Genomic DNA, 21,568 nt, shown 5'->3' with positions numbered 1-21,568 from the left:
GATAAAGGATTGATGGGTAAATTATCAAAGGCAGTATGGCTTGAGCAGCTGCAACCAGAGGGACAGCATCAGCAGCAGGATCAACATGGTGGTGGTGTTTTTTAGAAATAAAACCGCTTTTTAATCGTATACTGTAGGAAAAACATTCCACATCGTGTCTCCTACGGGTTTTTATAAAGGCTGGAGTTTGGATTTACTGCTAGTTAATATCTTGGTCAGTTCCATTGGAGCTGAGAAAATCCTAATTTGGGTGTAGGTGATGAAAACCTGGGTGCAGCTGAGTTAGGACAGCTGAAGGATCAGTGACACAAAATAGCACAGTTCATTCAGTCCAATCTTTGTGACTATGACTGCAATCATGTGTTGTGTACTGAATGATGTTGCTGTTAATTGTTGGTACTGAAGTTCTAAATGTGCGTCAACTTCAAGGGTGAGTAAAATTCACTGAGGCCTTGAGTTTTTATAGAAGTGGAGATCATGTTTTTGGTTAAGGGAATCCTTCTCCTTGTTGCAGAAGTATGATCTGGATGGACATTGGTAAGAAATGTTCCCATGTTTACAACCTGTGAGCGTCACACTATTGGATGACTCTAGACAGCTTTATGATTACAGTTGGTCATGTGACGTGTATTTTTTTTTTTTAAAGTGGGGCCATTGATAATCTAGCACTATAACCATAAAAGTGAGTTTAATTGCCTCAGATGGCAGTCTCTGGCTGACGTGATTCATTGATTGTTTTTTCAGGCACTCCTGTATTACTCAGCAATGACATCAACTTTTATAGATATATATTTAAGCTTTCGGACACATCAGTTTCTCAGTCATAATTACAGATTGGATGTCGATATTACAAAACAGGAAAACGTGTCAGGTGTTTTCCATGGTGCTCAAGACAAGTGGGGAAAATCCAGTTTTCTTAGCATCACCATTTATCTGTGCTTCTTGTTCTAAAGGAAAAGATTGAAAATTAGTTTTAGTCTATACTGTAGATCTTCCATGTCCAACAGGATGAGACAGCTTATTGGTAGACAGAGCTTTCACTTTTCATGAAGCTATGCTAGCAGTTTCCCTCTGCTTCCATCGTTTGTGCTAAGCTAGGCTAAACACATCTTGATACCTCTGTGAAATAAATATAAAAAGATGAAAAAGAGTTTTTAAGGCAATTCGTGACAAAACATATCAAATACAGAAAAGTGGAGCAGAAAAACTGAACACTTTGCAGCATGGTTTTCCTGCTAGTTGATTTTCTACTGAGCTACATAATTTCACAGTTACATGGAATCTGAGTGCAAATTTTCAAATATTTAAATAGCATAAAGATAGATTGCAGCTGGTGTTTTCTCCCTCTCTCTTTAAGCGAAGTGAGGGAGCGCCTCATTGCGCTCCATATTGTGTTAATTTTATTTTTTTCTTGTTTGTGTTGGACTCGCTTTTTTATCAGCAGCTATTAATTTTGCATGTGCGTTTTATTATAATCATGTGTCGCTTTTGGGTTGAGATTCATGTGTCACTGCCGACTTTACGGTCATACCAATGGAAACCACACTGAGGCAAGGGGGGGAAAACACAAAGTAGAGAGGGCAGACAGCTTTCCCAAAGCTTGTTTAGTTGTGCATGATGCTGCAGATTTTGGGCTTACTGTTCGTATTTTTTGAGGCTTTGCTGTGTTTTAAACATAGAACAAATACTGTTTTTCATCAGACTTTAAAGCAGTGAAGAAACCTTTTTTTTTAAATCTTTTTTTTTCTTTGTATTTGCTCCTCTGTTTTTTCTCTTTAAATTTTCCATCATATTAGGAGAAGTAAAAATAGAAAAGCTGTTAATTTCCAGTTATAGTTGTTTTCAGCCTTCTTGCATAGTTTCTTGTGACATCACCTCTCCTTTTTGTGTGATGATGTGTATCATGCCCTGCCAGGTATATATGACGTCATGTATGTAATATAGTGCAATAAAGTGTCATACTGCCAGGTCATATTTTATGACCGCTCATGTTGTTTCATGTAACTGTATGTTGGTTTATACAGCAATAAATACGGAAGCTTAAGTCATATCCTTGTCACTATCGTCATGGTAGCTCAGTGACAGGAACGTTGCACCACAGGTTCCTCATGTTAATATTATTTGATTAGTGTATACTGAGGCACCTTGCTGCATATCTTTGCATATTAATAAGGAAAAACGAATTTTCTTCTATAATGTGTCTTGATGGTTGTATGTTGATATTTCTCAGAACTGTTTGCTAAATACAGTTTTCATTAGCATAAATAATGACTACATTAACATATGTAAGTGTGACATTGAACACAACATAAGGCAAACATTTGATGATTGTCATACCTCACCTACAGTAAGGCTAGTTCATTGTCGCCTGTCATTATAACATGTGTACTCCAGTGTGTCTAAACAAAGATAATATACATGTCTGTATTTAGTCTATGAGTGAAACACACTTGTCAACCATCATGATTCGTCCCAGATGCCTCTGACTGTCTGTTGTGGTTGTCTGTGCCTTCCCTGTATGTAAATAACAAAGAAATGTGTTTAATATTGGCTGAAGAGGGAAAGACCAAAGTCTGTCAACATTGGCAAAGTATGACAAATGATATACTTTGTGTACAGTATGTAACTACACTGCAGGAAGACTGTCTTTTAGTTATTTGAGAGGCTTACTGATTTAGTGTGGAAGCTGCATGTACTATGTAACTCAAACCTTAAACAAAAAGGTAAAATATGCATGTAAACATCTGTCCTTTAGTGATGGACATGGCAGTTTGCTTTGGATTGGTATAGTAAAACAACATTTGATGTGACCTGAATGTTCTGTTTCTCTCCCAGATTCACACACTGTGCTGGGTGCTCCTCCTGGAGTTTGCAGGGAGATGGATCAGCGAGGAGGTGTGGGAGGGGGAACAGAGAGCCCCAGCCTCCGGGACAGTGTCAGCCCAGAGGAGAGAGGGGAGAGGGGGGAGAGGGGGGAGAGTCCCGCCTCCAGTGGCCCCCCGCCATGCAAGTTGAACCGTCTGGAGGTCAACGGCAGCCCGGCAGCCCCACGAAGCCGACAGAACGGCACACCGCTGAGACCACTCGGAGGTGGGGTGTAAACACAAACACACACATACGCACACACGCATGCACACATACTGCTGAGTTAAGTAATGTCTCACCACTTCTATCAGTATCACTTTCATGTGCAAGAAATCATGTGGCTATTTCCTGCAGAAAACAAAAAAACAGCAGACAATACAGTTTATCTTTTGATTTACCCTTGAGTTCTTGATTTGGCTTGAACAAAGTCATAAAGCAGACTTGCTGTTTAATCAATCAATCAATCTTTATTTGTATAGCACCAGATCACAACAAAGTCATCTCAAGACACATTACACATAGAGCAGGTTCTAAACTGTACTCTTCAGGTCTTAACTTTAAAGAGACCCAACATTACCACTTGAGCAAGGACTTGGCGACAGCGGCAAGAAAAACCTCTTTTAACAGGAAGAAACCTCAGGCATTTGACCCTCTTATTCCCAGCTGTCCATCAAGCCCATACCATCATTGTTGTATTTGTGTGACTTGTTTTGTCCATATAGATATTACATTTACAGTTAATGAAACTGAGAAAAATACAAAAAAATGATAGATAGAGAATTTTTCTTTTTTCTTTTCAGATTAATTGATTGTTGCAGAAATGGATATTATCACTCTATATCCCTTACATTTATCCCAAGGTTATCTTTTTTGGTCCACAACATTTACTGTAGACATGTATTTACAGTATGTGAACAACCAAGCAACTAAGAAAGTATACTATTGCTCAATGTGTGAAAAAGATGGATCAAAAAAGAAGTCTAAATGCTACCAGCATGTGGATGACAATGGTTTTTACCATCTATAGGTGGGGTGGCCACACTTATGCACACACACACACACAAACACAAACATGAACACACATTCTGCATTGATATTACAGAGCAGCATGCACACTCCGAAATACCTACACAGGAAACACACACGCACAGATGCCCATTATTCTCTCATGCAGTTGAAAACATCATCATGCATCATCACACAAACATTGCAACAGTATACACACACACACTCCCACACAAACACATAGACATTCAGCTGGGTCGCCTCCACCCTCGCACTGAGCGGTCGGGTTATTGGCCGATAGCGTGCCTGATGCTGCTGTGGTTTGGCTCTGGCTGATCTATCACGGCTTCGTCAGGAGAAGGATTGATAGCTCGTTAATTAGCAGTTCCTCCGGGACAGAGCAGTGGACTCAATGGGTGTGAAGGGTTCCAGGCTTGGAGGAGTTCTCAGTACTTGCCCAATAGTGAGCCCAGACCAACTCACATGGATCACTTTCACTGTTATGGCATTCTTCCTCCTTAGGGCTTAATGATATAGATATTATGTCCAGCAGCGCATTAAGAGCAGCTCTGGAAATAAGTCGGATTCCTTGTGGGTTTTAATACGTGGTGTTAAACACAAATCTAGTTGTACAATCTTACACTGACTTACACTCATACTGGCAGCTGCCCAGTTTAACCAGAGTCTTCTACTGGGGCCACCAAGGAGCTATACTGCAGCAGTGAGGGTGAAGTCACACTACGTCACCCAACAGACAAAATGAGTTGAAAAATGTTGCTGTCAGGATCAGTCTCTGTAGGAAATGCTTTCCCACAGATGTTGTTCACGATGCAGAAACATGGATGACAAAAAAAGAAACTCCAAATTCCTGCAAAGTGTTTAGACAGATAGAAATTCAGATGGGAAACAGTGCAAACTAAATGTAAACAGACACAACAAACTACCTTCGTGGGGGCTGCCAAAAGACTATCTCACCTTTTTCTCTTTCCAACCATTTTAGAAGCTGATGCAGAGATCCATATCAGCAATTTCTCAGTTAAACGACTGGTTCTTCTCATCAGTAAACATTTCTGGCGAGGCCGTGCTTTACTGATTCAATGTTTCCTACATGTATTGTTTTACTTACATGGAAAATAGGAACTTCCTTGAAAGAAAAGTTCCATTTAAACCAAAAATGATGTCAAACTGTGTGCTTGTGTGCTTGCCTGTAGACAATCTTTAAATTTTAACGTGCTGTGTACTGAGTAAAAGACTCTAGAGGTTACACACAAGCATTGTTCTGGAATTAACTCATGATTAATTAATGAACTAAAAGTGTACCAGTTTAACTCTCTCTTCATTGCTCTTCCCAGGAAGCTTTTTTAGAAATGATGTGGAAATACTGCTATTTGGTCTGCACTAACCAACACCTCCACTGTGGTTCCTTCCTGCCATGATAAACAGCTGTAATAAATTGTTTGGTTTCGGAGGCAACTTACAGGGTTTACATCTCCTCTCCTCTCCTCTGACTCTTCTCCCTGTGTGTGTGTGCCAGGTTTGATGATCCCAGTCTACTGCGTGGTGGAGCATGCTGACATGAGCATGGCTGGAGACTGCGAGGGGCGTGGAGACCGTCACGCTGAGTTTGTGTTGGTTCGTAAGGACGTCCTCTTCACGCAGCTTGTAGAGACGGTGCTGGTTGCCCTGGGATACTCACACAACTCAGCTGTTCAAGCACGTGGTAAGTTGTGTGTGTGTGTGTGTGTGTGTGTGTGTGTGTGTGTGTGTGTGTGTGTGTGTGTTCACATCCAAATACTCCCGTTTCTGACACATGAGCAGTTCTTGCACTTTTTAAATATATTAATTTCAATTCCTTTAAACCACTTGTGATGGCTTTCTCAGGAGTAACTGATAATGAGCATCAGTCAGCAAAGAAGATGGGGAACATCTCTAAGGATTTTAATATTTTCTTATGTCTGCTCCTTTGATGGTCACTGAATAATGAAATGAAGAATATTCTTACTGTGTGAAGGTGGATAACCATCTTCAATGTTTGTTTAGAAATACAAAATCTCAGTTTGAACCACAGACAGGGGTTGAGGGGTTTGAATTGCTGATTACTTGCTTTGAGATCAGTGTTGCATTATAAAAGGTTTACTAAGAGTAAGAACTGTGTTTTAAGGTATCTGTTTGATTGAATGATTGATTGATTGCTTCATCCCCATCTCAGCTCCACCCAAACTCAAACAATACTCACTATTCATAAGGTTTGATGAAGCCAAACTCATTTGTTCATCAGTGTCACATCTTTTCCACTATTACACGCTAATGGAAAACATTGCATGTTTGACTTTCTTACGACTTTCTCTGGTAATTTATGAGTAATTAATTATTTCCAGCAGCAGCTGAATAGAGCGTAACCCGTTTCTAGATGGGCGGCATTAGCCACACAAGTGCAGACAGTACCAAAAAAGTTATTTACCAATAAGGTATTTTAAAGATAAATCTGTCTGCTTTGTCTAACTCTTATCTCTTGATGTGGTTCAGCCCATGCCACTAGCAGCATGATGGGGATACTAGGAATGATTTGGAGTAAGTTTGGTGCAAGACTGAGATCAAAACAGGAGGGCAGACATCCAGTCCACCATGAAACAACAGCCTTCACACACACACACACACACACACACACACACACACACAGAGTAGGGCAGTTTGACATTCCTGGTGTCCCGTAAACACAGGGCACTCTCTAACCAAGTGGCCGACGCCCTGGGACCCCCCTCGCCACTGCCAAATGGCTAGGTTTTGTTCAGTGAAACAAGTCTTTTCTTTTCAAATAAATATTTTTTGGCTAGAGTCATGCATTTTTACCCCGGTGTGGTCACAACCAAAATTATACAGTCTCTTCTATTTTCTTCTGCAATTGAATTGCATCTTGCATAACTTTGGCTTGCAGGAGTATTTTTAAACTCTTAACTGGCACAGGGGTTTTTCTTTAATTAAGTTTTGCATTATGGCTAATTAAAAAGAAGCTATTTCTGATTTGGAGTATATGGTTACTGCTCTTATGGTCTTAGGTGAAAGGGCAAAAGGATCAACCTCAATTTAACTTAAGTCTGTGTTTTGGGTAGCATTCACTGATATTTGCTCACTTTAAAAATAACCATTTACTATATATTTTAAGGCTTGCAAACCACTTTTCAGAAACCACAATTCCATAAACAGCCCATTCCTTAATTTAAGAGACATACTGCACTCAGGACAATTCATCTCGGCTCACTTATTTTAAATTTTTGAATTTTACAGCAGCTTCACATGCCCTCCAAGTCACTGTGGATGTTTTGAAACAAGTTTACAGGCAGCCCTGTCTCCTAGAAATTATGTTTATATGCTACTAATTTGTTTTGGCCAATACATTTTGAAACATAATTGCTGTGTGGATTATTATGTTCACTGGAAACAATTTCTGAAAAAGTCAAATAGGACACAGAGATTGTAGGGAGTTGGTCTGAGTGAATGGTGGATGGACAAAGTGCAGGACTTGGACATCAGCGATCAGGGTGTGGTTAGATTTAAGCTATTAAAGCCCCCTTTGATTAGGAAAGTTAGCGAAAAAGCATGATTTTTGTTAAATATTGTAATCGTAAACACTTGACTCATGCTTCCAGTCAAATATTTAACTAAGGCAATGATTATTCCCTCGCCTCAACCAAGTGCTCTCATTTGTCCAAACACACGAAAAAACTTTAATCATGGTTTAGTTGCTATGAGCAGACGCACTAGAAAAACAATAAAATACTGTCACATGCTGTGTAAGGCCACACACACATTCTCATGTAGTTTGTAGACATAACACAAGCAGTCTTCAGCAACTAGTACTATTTCAGTCCCAATTTTATTATTAGACATCTCAAAAGAAATGGAAATGTTTATCAGATGTTAAGGATGAACATTTTGCAACTTTTCCTCATTTTGTTGCTCGAAAACAAGGGTCACGCACCTCTCTGAAGAATAAGCTTAATTTGTCGCACCTCAGTTTTTATTTGATGCTTTGGTGTATTATCCATACATGAGAGGCTTTAATATATACAGATGGTGACCAGGTAAATGTGACAAAAAAAGTGATTTGATTCTATGTTTCCTGTTTAAGCATAGAATGTCCATCAGTGCTGCCAATATCCATTTCAAAGGGAAAGTTTAAAGTATGCCTGTAAATTCATGAATCACTAACCAGAGGATGATAGGTCAAAGTATTAACAATTATCTCGAAAGCAAAGGCAGCTGCAGGACCCTCAATGACTGCCAGTTATGAGAAGAAATGGAGTCAGACAGGAGAACAATGACCTCACAGTGTTTATTCAGCACATCAACATCAAAACGCTGCTCTCATTCACAGCCTGCTTCAGTCTTTTAATGTTGGGGCTGATTTTACATTTCTCCTCTAATTAATCAACTGTATAGTCCAAAGAGAACAGCCTTTGTTCTTTTGCCCCTATCACCACCATCCTCATGTGATGAAGACACACACACAGACACACACACACACATACACACACGATTGAGGCTGGCAAGCCAAGGCCAGGCAGGGTCTGCGTTTGATTTAGCAGATTCTAACGCGATTAGGCCTGTTTAGATTTGCACTTCCAGTCACGGTTTAAGGAAGACTAGGGGAATGTTGAACCCATATGATGCTGCAAGAGCTTCACAGACGGGTCACACGACACTAGCAGGTTTACCTCAGTGATAAGAAAACACAACAACGTGAAAACTCATTTCAAATCAAGTCTTTCAAACAGCCATTGAGCAGCATGCTTCCTATGTTTATATATATGTGTGTGTGTGTGTGTGTGTGTGTGTTCTCCAGGCATCATTAAAGTGGGACGGTGGAAGCCGATGCCCATCCACTGCCTGACAGATGCTCCAGAGGCAACAGTGGCTGACATGCTGCTGGATGTTTACCACATGGTAACACTGCGGATCCTATTGCACAGGTCAGTCGCGTGTCTGTGTGTGTGTCGGGGGGGGGGGGGGGGTTTGAGCAATATTAACCTGTTTTGGGTGATGCTTAATTTGAATTTCCATCCTAAAAGAATCACCCAAAATGATAAAATTGCCAGGGTCAGTTTCTCATAGATAAGCAGTATAATTGTATCGATTTAATAAAAGTAATAATACCAATAACAAGAGGAGGGCAATCATGCCCACAGGAGAGCTGAGATAGCTTATGTTTCAGAAATAAGACAGGAAAAGGAGTGTTTGAGGTGTGGTCCTGCTCCTGAACTACAATTTTAAAAAAGAGTCAAAGGAAAAACACTTTAAGAGCAGTGACAGAGCAAAACAAGGTATTAAAAGGGATTCAATTGCATATGAAACGTGTGATACTGAGTGTTATAATGAAGCCTTTCACATATGCAGCTTTGCACGGCTGGAGGAGCTGCCATCAGAGCAGTGGACCCACGCCACGGTGAGGAACGCCCTCAAAGAGCTGCTCCGAGAGACCAACCAGAGCGCTCTGGCCAAGGAGTGTCCCCTCTCCCAGGTGAATGCTCAACGGCACTGCAGCAGCTACATCATGTCTCCAACTCAAACACTTGTTGTATTCACTCACATTGTATGAGAGGTTTTGGAAGAAACAAAGGGAGGTGAAACAACTAAATATTTCCAGAGAGAGTGAGGCTGTGATGTTACCTGACATTTTAACAACTCAACACAAAAAATATCTAAGTCACATTTTTTGGCCATTAACAATTATTTTCTTTTAAATCTGAATAATCTGCTTCTTGTTTTGATGAAGTAAATGCTTATTCTATCAGATCTCAAATGTGATGATAAATGCTAATACTCATCTTTTCCATATAAAAACAGCAAATTTGAGCTTGAAATATACACATATATATTTTCTTGTTATTTGACACACAAAAAACATAATTTCATCCAAGAAAGTTGTTTGATTGTTAATTTTGATTCACTTGACTGTTGAGTTTAGCACTGAAATAAGTCTTTGTTTGTGATGTTATCTTATTTACATTAATTTCCAGTATCCTGAATGGCAGATGAGCAATAATAGAAGACCTATTTACATTACAACATTTGTGCAAGAAGCGATTGAGGAGATATTAGATTAACTTCATTCTCTGAATCTAAATATTTGACTGGATTTGATTCAGTTTGTCACGCATACACACAAACACTCAAACACACGCTTATATCCGAAATGCTGCTAAGCATTTTCTCTAAACACATGTGGTTTCATCATCAGTTCACCACACACTTAGTGCACTTTGTAATTTTTTTTTTCTCTCGCTCACACACACACACACACACACACACACACACACACACACACACACAAATATTGATACCGTCCCATGGGAAAGGATGCAAACACGCACACTTCAATTATCCCGCTCACACACACCCTGCAGTCATTAGGCGCACTGCGAGTGTGTCATTTCAACTTGTGATTTATACACACGACTTAGTCATGATGTAATTAGTGATTAGGGGAAGTGTGTGGGTGGTGTGTGTTTGCAGCCTGACTCATGTGAGTTTTAATCTGTAGTGTTTCCCATGTAGAGCTTTCGCTGTTCACTTAGAGCTGCCTTTGTGCATCTTGGGCTCTGTATGAGTGATCATAGTGCATGATGGGAAAGGGAGTAGGCGTGAAGAGTTTTCAGAAATCAGCAATGATGGTCAGCTGCTGAGATTTCTAATTTTTAGCCTGTCTCAAGGCACTGCCACTCCCAAGACTACACAGGCTTTTCATGAACCGAGGAGAACATGTTTGCATAAAGAGTTTTTAGTGTTCGGAGTGCAGAAAAGTCAGAACTCTTGAGATTTATAATTAACATGAGTAATGCAGACTTTTCTTCAAATTCTGGCTCAAAATCCTCTTTTCTGACATGTGTTTGTAATCCTCTTCCGAAGAGTATCAGCTAATAATGAAAAGATGAAAAACGCTACAGTATCATGACCACTTTTTTCCAGGTAACTAAATTTTGCATTTGAAACCTGTCAAATATGATATTTCTAAAACGTGCCCTTTGTCTGTGTCTCTCTGTCAGAGTATGATCTCAGCAATAGTAAACAGTTCCTACTATGCCAACGTCTCCACCTCCAAATGCCAGGAGTTTGGACGCTGGTACAAGAGGTACAAGCGCATCAAAGGTAACTCTTACACCTCATACAAGCTCTGTTTCATTCAAGGAATCTGTAGGTTTTAAATTTGTGTCCCTGAGCAAGGCACTGACTCCAATTCCTCCCTAGACTGTTAAAGTAAAGCTGTTTGACCTGGGGACAAAAACGACGAGTGAAACTAAGTTGAACTGACCTTTTTTACATCGAACATTTTGACTTGTCAAACACAGGTGTGACTAATGACATTATTAATCACTGGATTGCATTGCTGTAATTGATGGAGCAGAGCCGTCGTTAATGTTATTAGTTCCTGCCATGTGATTTTTCCTGCCATGACACGTTCAAATGTTCTGCAGTTGAAAAGTCGGTTTAATTTGGGAATGCTAAAGAAATAAGACTGCTCTGATACAAATATATACGAATACAACTAGTAAGATTTATTAAGAAAAGAAAAAAAGTAAAAACTGTACAAACTCCCTGAGACTACGAAGAGTGAATGCATGTGCAAAAAAACCAATAAGATAAAAACAAATCTACTTAGAAATATCCACATACTATAAACGTTAATAGGCCTTTTTGACATGTCACAGTAGGACAAGCACAGGTGTCAATATTAGCATAAATGATGACTGCTACAGTAGTTGCTTTAGTTTCACACTGCTGGTCTTGTGCATGCTGCCTCCCAAGCAACAGAACAGAGTAATCAGTCATGTGATTAGTAACACCTGTGCTTTTCCTGCTATGATAAGTCAACATATCTACAGTAAAGAAGGCATATTAGGATGTTATGACTATGTATGTTATGAACAATCAGTGATCTTCAGTGTTATTTATACGAGATAGCCAGCACCAAGAAAGGAATAGACTAGAATAGAATGTAAAAAATACTAGCCCTGCATTGCTGTGTCTAAATAAGTCCACATTTACTTGAATGGTTGAATAACAGAAAACATATTTTCTGACTTAGTTTTAGTTTTATTTGCCCATAATTTGAGAAATCTGTCTCTGACTATTCTGCCTCTTCTTGCATTTGTGAAACTTCCTTCTGAAGAAATAGTCCCATATGAAAACTTTCGATGAAGTGGGGTGTTCTCAATGTAACCTCTCAAAGCTGTAAGCACCATAAAATAAGCCACGTTAACTGGAGAAAGAAGTGTAGAAATGCAGATATCCTAAAATCTCAGCAGTAAAAACCCCAAACTGTCTAGATACAACGAGAAAAAGTGAAGAGCATGCACACAGGGATGAAAAACAGTTGTAATCAGACTATTGTGATGCATGTAAACACATTACACTGATTTTTCACAGTAGTCTGGGTTCGTGTGTGCGTGCAGTTTGTCACAGGTGTTGCTTCACTTCTGTGGTTTTAGTTTTTTTTTTCAGTCTGTATGAATACAATGTTCAGTAAACCTCAGTTAAGTGTCGGTCCATCTGTGAGCGTCACTTCATCACCGCTGATGCAGTTTGGTGGCGTGCCTCTCCTTGTTAAATTCTCCTGCCTTGTTAAAAACTTTTACAGTTTTTTGTGACGGACTCTCCTGCACTTGAACCATCAACTGTTCAGCTGTTTACACTTTATTTGCCTCATGTTGCTTTGAAAACTCTTAAAGGTAGAGACTGTCAGAGCTCTTTAAAAACTGACACTCACCGCTAATCACCGGCTCGACTTAATACGGCTCACCTGCCTCGCCGCCATTGTATGTGTCACTTTAGTTACTACAAATGTGATCCTTCTTTTAATGACGTTTTTCCCATTCTTCTGTCCGCCCCCCTCCCGCAAATGCACGAGCACACGTGTCAGTCTGCATGTGTCTAATCTGCTGCATGAGACGTCTGCCAGTGACAGCTCTCAGTAGGAAGGAACTGTCACACATGGTTCACATTAATGTCACCCTTAATACACATGACAAAACTAAATGCTCTTAACTCCTAATGGAAAACAGCAGTAGCTCCCCGACACACACACACACACACACACACACACACATCCACACACACATCCACCACCACCAAAACCCAGAAATGAGAGCTCCTCTTGCACACACAGAAGGTAAAAATCTGATGCCCTGCCAAACCTCACTTCAACTTTTATTCCCCTAATAACCTAAAATGTGACTCCCAAAGCAGCCCAGTAGAAGCATAATCAGAAGCAGATTTGTGAGGAGACGGTTAAAATCCGGAAAAACAGAAAGAGTTCAAAAAGAGGAGCGGTCTTCAGTTATTTGATAATCTTATCTGAGTGAAAATAGGACTTCAGTGTTCATGCTTAACCAAAGACATATTCATTGTGAGATCATCTCTTGCACCACTGGAAGTTCCTATCATTCTGAAAGGAAGACTTTACTAAACGAAGTCTGTTTTCAGCTCATAGTTACATAGCTAATTGCCTCATTTAGATCATTTATGTTATAGCTGCGTACATAAATGTTGGTAGGTGTGTATAAATCGGAGTTTTGAATGTATCAGTGATGAATAGAATATGCTTAATGGTCTGATATTTTCCCTTCAGGTGAATACATTGAGAAGATGTGGTCAGCGCAGGACAAATCAGACATAAAAGGTACAGATTGTAGTAATATTCCAGATATTCTAGTGAAATGATGTACTCATGTTTGAGGGTCGGCTGTGGTCCTTAAGTGATTAAATGATGGAGTTGAACACTTTCTCACTAACAAATGCGTTAGATATTTGCTTTTGGAGAACCAAATTGAACACTAATTGGATTGGCTAGTAGTTGCAAGTTCACTGTGTTATAATGATGTAAAGCTGGCAAATGTCAAGAACATTAGATTTTGAATTTGAAGTGAATTGTTATGCATTTATACACATGTTTCTGGGGCATCTGACTCCAACATAGAGACGAACTGGAAAAGGCAAAGCTTTTCACACCAGTTAGTAACTGATTTATGTTCAACTCAACATCAACTATCTAAGATCTGTCAGCTGTTCTAGATGTGATTCAAATAAGCAGGGACATTATGCTGCTTTCAGAGTTGAGAACACATTGCTTTTATTCTTCCACTCTAAGCTGTATGATGTTGATGATGTTGAATGAAACAATAAAACCAAAGCAGAGCCCTGACAACAAATGGAAATATTTTGTTGTCTTGCACATTGTTTCCCAAAAGTTCAGAAAACCAGGGAACTCCACTATAAATTGGAAGTTGTGTGACATAAAGGCTCAATCTGCATGACCATGACCCATGACTCTAGTAATGTTGAGATTTGGTTTATTGTATTATTAGAGGATGAAAGCTCTTCAGATGTACAATAACACAAACCTGCATGTGTTGACACAGTGGAGAGGGATTTGGACCTAAGCATCCTCAGCCAGCGTCTTCCCTCTCTCTTACCCTCCCCCACCCATTTGGGCAGCCTGGGCGGCCATGGAGCTCTTCCCATCAAGAGTAGCCTTGGGGACACCCCAACCTCCACCCAGCCTCACTGTCTGCCTCACCCTGCCGGCCAGCACCACCCCAGTCCCCCACTGCGCCCCCAGGGTCCACCGCTCCTGGGCCACAGCGGGCTCCTGTCTCCCCAGCTCTCCCCTCAGCTCGTGCGCCAACAGCTCGCCATGGCCCACCTCATCAACCAGCAGCTGGCTGTCAGCCGCCTGCTCGCCCACCAGCACCCACAGGGAGTCAACCAGCAGTTCCTCAACCATCCGCCTATCGCACGGACCTGCAAGGGCCCCGGGGCCACGAATGAGCACCCCGGCCTCAACTGCTCAGGGGCCGAAGTCTCCTCTGACATTTACCAGCAAGTCAGGAACGAGCTGAAGAGAGCCAGCGTTTCCCAGGCTGTGTTTGCTCGGGTGGCTTTTAATCGTACACAGGTAAACTGAAATAAATGATCTTAATGTTTATCAAAGATCCCCATAACATATTATTTTCTTATGTTATTAACTCTGTTTGTGTGTGTGTGTGTGTGTGTGTGTGTGTGTGTGTGTGTGTGGCTGCAGGGTTTGCTGTCAGAGATCCTTCGTAAGGAGGAGGATCCTCGCTCAGCGTCACAGTCCCTGCTGGTCAATCTGAAGGCCATGCAAAACTTCCTCAACCTGCCGGAGGGCGAGCGAGATCGCATCTACCAGGAGGAGAGGGAGAGGACCACCAACACCAACCACAACCACACCACCAACCACATCCCCAACCCCAGTCCCAACACACAGAGACACATACAGGTATGAATTCCCTGTCCTTGGTGTTTCTCTAATAATGCTACTCTTCATTTTTGCTATGGAATTAATGAAAGAGACAAATGAGCCATCAAACTAATTGTCTGACAAAAGAGAAGTTGTTGAAAGTGCAAGTTTTATTTTTTTGTCTAAACTTTGTTACAAGGAAAGCCTCCATTGAGTCTCAATTCCTTTTTTTTGTGTGTGTGTTGCTCTTTATAGACTAAGTGCAGCATGCCTGGTGCAGAGCTGCCGCTGAAGCTGGACTCCCTGGTGAACATCACATCAGGGATCTACGAGGAGATCCAGCAGGAGATGAAGAGGGCAAAGGTCTCCCAAGCTCTGTTTGCCAAAGTGGCTGCCAATAAAAGTCAGGTGAGAAAAGAAATAACTATTTCTAAGAGCTTAAAGATGCACTGCTTGGTTTTTGTTATGACTGTGTCTACACACTCAAATCCAAAAATGTGATCTCAGCTCACTGTTGAGAAAATGAAAAGTACACATAGCTCTGTGGGTGGGCTGCAAAAAAACACGCAAGCCTAAACTTGCTTTTAGATAAGAGGTAACGCATACAAATATGCTGTTTTTTGATGCTGCAGATTGAATGTACACGATAAGAGCTAAAGCAACCTAAAGGACATAATGTTTTTTAGTTGATGTTGATCTGAAAGTACACCAAAAAACACAAAATAATCACGATATGTAACAAGAGCACACAAAAGTCCCCGCACCCTGTTTGTGTCTGCTGCCTCCCTTGTTTCCTGTTGCACTCATCACATACTGCCCATCTCCTGTCTCAGACTTGTCTCCAAGGTGCTTTGACTTTAAGCACTTTTTTTTACTGTGATAAAATCAACTAAACTGTCCAGAACTGCTCAGGACGAGGTTGAGATCTGTGCAACGCTCAAACTAGACAACCAATCTTGACAGGCACAAAGCCAGATACTGTGTTGACTCAAGCTGTGCCGACCAGATCTCAAATTGTGCAAAAGACATGTAGTTCGTACTAGGGATTCAGGGAAAAGTACTAAATAGCCACCTTTTCCACTTATGTAGAAACAGATTAAATAAAAGGTGTGGCATTATAAATGGCCTGAATTAAAGTGATCATCTAAGGGAAACCATGTCTGCTGTAGATAAAACCTTCTCCCAAAATGTCTGTTTTTGAACTACTTCCTTCATCACCTTAAGGAGCCATCATCGTGTTGTTGTCTACGGTCTCGCTGACATGCTGAACAATGTTTTTAAAAATAAGTTTGCACACATGCAACTCTTGTAATACATACTTGTGCACACAGTCACTTCCTAGCTGAGATTGATGATGTTTGAAGGAGCTGATGAGTGTGTAGCGGGGAGGTGTGTGACTGTGTGTGTGGGCATGTTGGATATCTGATTACCCGCTGTGGCATACCATCATGTCTCCATCCTAGGATAAACAATGCGGGTGATGGAGGGCGAGATCAAAGCAGAGGGTGTACTGGAGGGAAAGAGAGAGAGAGAGAGGTAGAAGACGGTTTCAAAGCAAGTTAAAATGCCTTAAAAAAAATCATGCAACTAATTTATCACTAAATACAGAGTGTAAGAGAAACACAGAGATGCCGATATCTGCTTTGATAAAGCAGGAAACTGAGCGAGGGATAAGCAGACGAACAGAAGGATGCAAGACGGGCGAAAAGACAGACAAGATGATGGAGGGATGATCATATTATTACCATTAATTTCCAGGCTGAAGACTGTGCATAAACAACAGCTGGTGGCAGATCCTGGGTCAGCCTAGCAGAGATAATCCAATCTTCACACACACACACACACACACACACACACACACACACACACACACACACACACACACTGAGACACTCACTGCTCCCCTTCTTCCCTCTGCTTTTTTTAGTTTTCCCCTTTCAGGAAGCAACTTATATTATGTTCTGCTTGACTATAACACTAAATAAACATTTCACATAATGTGGTGTAAATGAAAGAATGAAACTAGCAGCTATGTTTAGTAGTTTTGAAGAACTTTTAATACATCTCGCTGCTGACAAATGTCTTTTTCAGTACTTGGAGTCTTCCTCTTGCCAAACTCCATTCAGTTTCAGGGATGAACTGTGTCACCCTCAATGTATTTCTCTCCCAGGGTTGGCTGTGCGAGCTGCTCAGGTGGAAAGAGAGCCCGAGCCCCGAGAACCGCACACTGTGGGAGAACCTGTCCACCATCCGCAGGTTCCTGGCGTTACCGCAGACCGAACGAGACCAGGTTTATGAAGACGAGTCAAGACAGCAGCACAACGACAGGCTCCACACCATCCTGCACATCCCTGACCAGCAGGTACACATATGCAGCCAGCAACCCAGGGTTTTGGTGATCTTGTAGAATATACTCAGAAAGTTTAGCTTTTTTGTCCTTCTATGATAAAAATACACAAACACTCTCAACCACAGTCCAGCCATGTGTAAGCAAAAGACACAAATCAAAGTGTTTTTACAAGTGAGAAAACCAGCGTGTGATTCTTTGGTGTACAGAAAGAAGGAGAGAGAGAGAAAAAAAAAAGTTTCCTCTGTCTCCCTCAGCCTGTCTGATCCCACCACCTGCTCCTCTCAGCAGCCTTCGTCTTTGTCATGTTTGTGCCCCATAAGTCATTGAAAATAGAAGTGGTAAATGACCAACCCACACATTTCCTGCTAAACACTCCTCCATCCCACCCTCTCCCCGAAACCAAAATGCTCAGCAGTCTGGCCTAACCTCAATATTATTCAGAACATACCCTGTAATTATTGAAGCAGAGAAAAAGGAATTGCCATTATCTTTATTTAGGTCCTTTAATTTTGATGGAGCACAGATTTATAGCGTTGAATTCCTGTGTTTGGGTGTTCTGGCCACCCCGCCCTGTTAATAAGCTCTAGTAGTGTGGTTGTTTGTGTGATGAACTTGGGAGTTCAGCGTTCATGGAGGCTGGTCAATCACACTTCCGCTTGTACTACATTTCCTTTAATGACTTTGCAGAAGGACACTGACAGAGGAGCTGAGTGGTTCGCTTATTACTGCGGTGATGAGAGTTTGATGTCTAAATAGACTGTGACACAAATGCTGGATTGAACTGTTGCATCTCTATTGTTGAATCTTCAGCTCTGAGGTGTCTGTACCAGTGCTTTCCAAACTATTTTAAAACAGAGTGATTTTTCTTTTTCCTGCTCCCACACCACATGCCCACCCACACAACACATATACACACAACCTTCTCTGCTTGAGAGCAATGTCTTGTTTTTTTTATGCTAGATGAACTGACAAAGCAAACAACACTGATGTAAACATGTGACAAAAAATGTCACAAATCCAGCAGCACTTGTAGTTTAAAGCTCAATTTTATTTTGAGACCAGTACATATCTGCTTGTGGCCTTCATCAGGGTCATTCCTAACAGTACCTAAGAGCATGTCCTCTCCAAAAAACATTTAACCATTTAACAGTTCAGCATAATAAGCATATAATAAAAAATATAATCGTAACAATAGTTGAAGAATTAATTACAAAGCAAAATGTAACAGAGGTGGAATGTGTTTTTTGTTGTGCACAGATGGAAAATGTGATTCCATTTTTTTTAGGTCACCATGGTGGCCCCAACTGATCATTTAGTTTGTTGTGCGACAAGCCAGCTAAGCCACATTCCTTTTGAAACATCGCTATAAATATCCAACAAACAAGACTGTTACCAAGAAGAATGAAGGCTTCTACCAACCTCACCAGTATGTTTTAAACTGTGTACAAAACAGAGGTGCTGTGGGAATATCTGGGTAAACATCACATCCAACGTAGTTATCATCTTGACTGAGGCAAAGGCAGCAGGGAGGGGCAGAGGGGACAGGAAGCAGGAAGGAAACATTTGATCAGATATACAGTACTTCACATTATTCTGAGGTATCATTATTTGGCACTGATAATGAATGTTTGACAAAAAGTGAAAAAAAAATCTAAACACAAGTCCATCTTACAGTCTTCATCAGCAGATTAATTTGAGTATGGAAGTTGTGGGCAAAGATCATGAGATGCGGACAAAAGCCCTGGAAAAAACTAGTGCAGTAAGAGGGCCTTGAGTTTTTTTTTCTTTTTCTCAATCCATTTCCAAGTTTTAAGAGTGAGCTTTACTTACTTTACAGTAAACGGTAACAAAAATCTATTTTTCTTATATAAATGTCTTTTATTTTTTTAACAGGTTCTCCACAGACAGCCTCTGCCACCTCTGACAACCCCATCCCCAATTCACGAGGACCCAAAGCCTGTCCCCATGCCGGTCTTGCAAGGCTCAGAGGATGGTTCTCAGCGTGGGATGAGCCCTGGCCTTGGAGGACCAAAAAAGGCCCGCTCACGGACACGGATTTCCCTGGAGGCGCTGGGCATCCTGCAGAGCTTCATTGGTGACGTGGGGCTTTACCCAGACCAGGAGGCCATCCACACCCTGTCAGCCCAGCTGGATCTGCCCAAGCACACCATCGTCAAGTTCTTCCAGAACCAGCGCTACAATGTCAAGCATCACAGCCAGGCCAGAGAGCCCGGCCCAGGAGAGGATGACCAGGAAAGCCTGAGTCCCAGCGAGGGAGGCGTCAGCACAGCGGAGCACCTAGGAGAAGAGGGGCTCTCTGCATCGGAGGAGTCGAGTGATGATGGGAGAGGATCAGTGGGGGTGTTCAGAACAGAGGGAGGAGACAAAGAAGGAGGGAGAGAGAGGGAAATGGAGGTAGAGAAGGAAGAAGGGGATGATGGGAAAGCCTCAGCACCAGCAACGTCCTCCCTGTCCCCGTACAGCAGTCTGGACAGCCCCCACTCTGCAGAGCAGCAGAGATAACAACAGAGAAACAAGATAGCAAAAACAGAGAACATGATTTGACGAAAGCAAAAGACACAATCAAACTGTGAAGCCCACACACAGATAACCTGTGTGTCACCCTATGTGAATAAACACCCACATTATCATCACTATTGTCATCATCACCTTTACCAGAGCTGATAATCAGAGCTCGTTAATATCTGAAGAACTGTGGAAAACGTATTTGTTAGATTTGACTGAAAATGGATCTGAAGGTGCTATCTTCAGACAATGCCAGTATTTTGGGGTTTGTTGCTGCCTCTAGACAGTATTTTAGGTTATTGACTACCACTTCTTAGTTGTGTTTTCTGGATATGATGGAAAGGCATTTCAAACAGCATTAAAATGAGTCAAAGTAATCCCACTAAAACCCTCCAAATAGTTAATAGCAGGCTTTAAAGGTAACTTTAAAAAAAGTCATTCTGAAACCACTCCTGCAGCATGATCCACTGTGCTGCAACAGGTTTAAGTACAACTAAATACACTGTTACACACAGCTGTGTATTTAGCTTTTCAGGATTCTGACAAAATGATGCATATCCATACTGATTATATGTATGGACAGAGGAGAGTAGATCATGCTGCGGGAGGGTGCTTTGTCTCCACCATGAAAACCTTCAATGTTGGAATCCATTCTGACTCAAATCAGGCTCATTACAGCTTTAGTCACCTTTTTATTTATATGTGTTTTTGTTTTTTATGTTTAGAGTGTATGATACTCAAAAGATAGATTTTGGGTGGAGTTTCTCTTTAACACAGGGTGCGGCAGGTTACACTGTAGGAGTTACAGTAAGCTGGCAGTATTGAATTTGATATGTTTTCACAAAAAAACTGCATTTGTGAGGCATTTGGCTACTTTTGGGCTTAATTGTGTGGCTTTATGTAGCGATATACACTCTTTTTGTGGAACATTTGAGTCATCTGACCTCCCAGCATGACTCACAAGATGTGACATGAAGGCCATTAAACAAACAAACCTGGAATTGACTTTGCCCACATTTACAGTAACAACAGCATGAGAACACACCAAATAATCCTAACCCTAACCCAAACTGTTTGGACTCTACTGTCGACGGTACAAACTCACCCTACTGCAGCTGCTGAGTCAAATCCTCCCAAACCACACTGAAAAGAGGGTCAGATATTAGAATTAGATACAGATACATGAATAAAAACACACTGAAAGCTGCAGCCTGAAAAGAATTTCCATCAAATCAGAGGTTCATTGGGACCAAGTACAAACATGCTGACAATGGGCAGTAGTACCTCATGAGAAGGGTGTTCACCTTTTGTGGAAATAAAGGCATGCAGGGCAATAACACTAGAACCTCCATCCAAACTAAAGCCAATTTTACATTCTGTATTTTATAAATATATAATTTATTGTCCCAGTGTCCTTCCCATGATGCTTTAGGAGGTTCCTCCACTATCTGAGGTCTATGTGAAACTCAGACACTTAAGCCTTTACGGACAATATTACAGACAATAAATCAGCTCCATAATACCCTCCCATTAGTATTTATTACTAACTTTATATTTACTGAAAT

At 41.1% G+C, this 21,568-nt stretch overlaps 1 protein-coding gene across 1 annotated transcript; it reads left to right on the top strand.

The window, feature by feature from the left end:
- Positions 1–2,879: 2,879 nt before the first annotated feature.
- Positions 2,880–20,000, top strand: LOC128354337 (DNA-binding protein SATB2-like). Its single transcript, XM_053314572.1, has 11 exons — positions 2,880–3,090; positions 5,405–5,590; positions 8,714–8,840; positions 9,265–9,388; positions 10,914–11,016; positions 13,496–13,546; positions 14,286–14,821; positions 14,948–15,166; positions 15,383–15,535; positions 17,298–17,489; positions 19,371–20,000. The coding sequence occupies exons 1-11, from the start codon at positions 2,880–2,882 to the stop codon at positions 19,998–20,000; spliced, it is 2,532 nt and encodes an 843-aa protein (XP_053170547.1).
- The last annotated feature ends 1,568 nt before the right edge of the window (positions 20,001–21,568 follow it).

Source organism: Scomber japonicus, chromosome 24, assembly GCF_027409825.1.
Source record: "Scomber japonicus isolate fScoJap1 chromosome 24, fScoJap1.pri, whole genome shotgun sequence".
Taxonomy (NCBI): domain Eukaryota; kingdom Metazoa; phylum Chordata; class Actinopteri; order Scombriformes; family Scombridae; genus Scomber; species Scomber japonicus.
The sequence above is the reverse complement of the archived record's forward strand: the minus strand, read 5'-3'. Positions and strand labels throughout refer to the sequence as shown.

Excerpts from the sequence above, each read along its gene's own strand:
- LOC128354337 (XM_053314572.1), top strand. The coding sequence starts at position 2,880 with ATGGATCAGCGAGGAGGTGTGGGAGGGGGAACAGAGAGCCCCAGCCTC. Across the intron at positions 11,017-13,495 it reads GAGGTACAAGCGCATCAAAG|GTGAATACATTGAGAAGATG; the intron begins GTAACTCTTACA and ends TTTTCCCTTCAG. Across the intron at positions 13,547-14,285 it reads GGACAAATCAGACATAAAAG|TGGAGAGGGATTTGGACCTA; the intron begins GTACAGATTGTA and ends GTGTTGACACAG.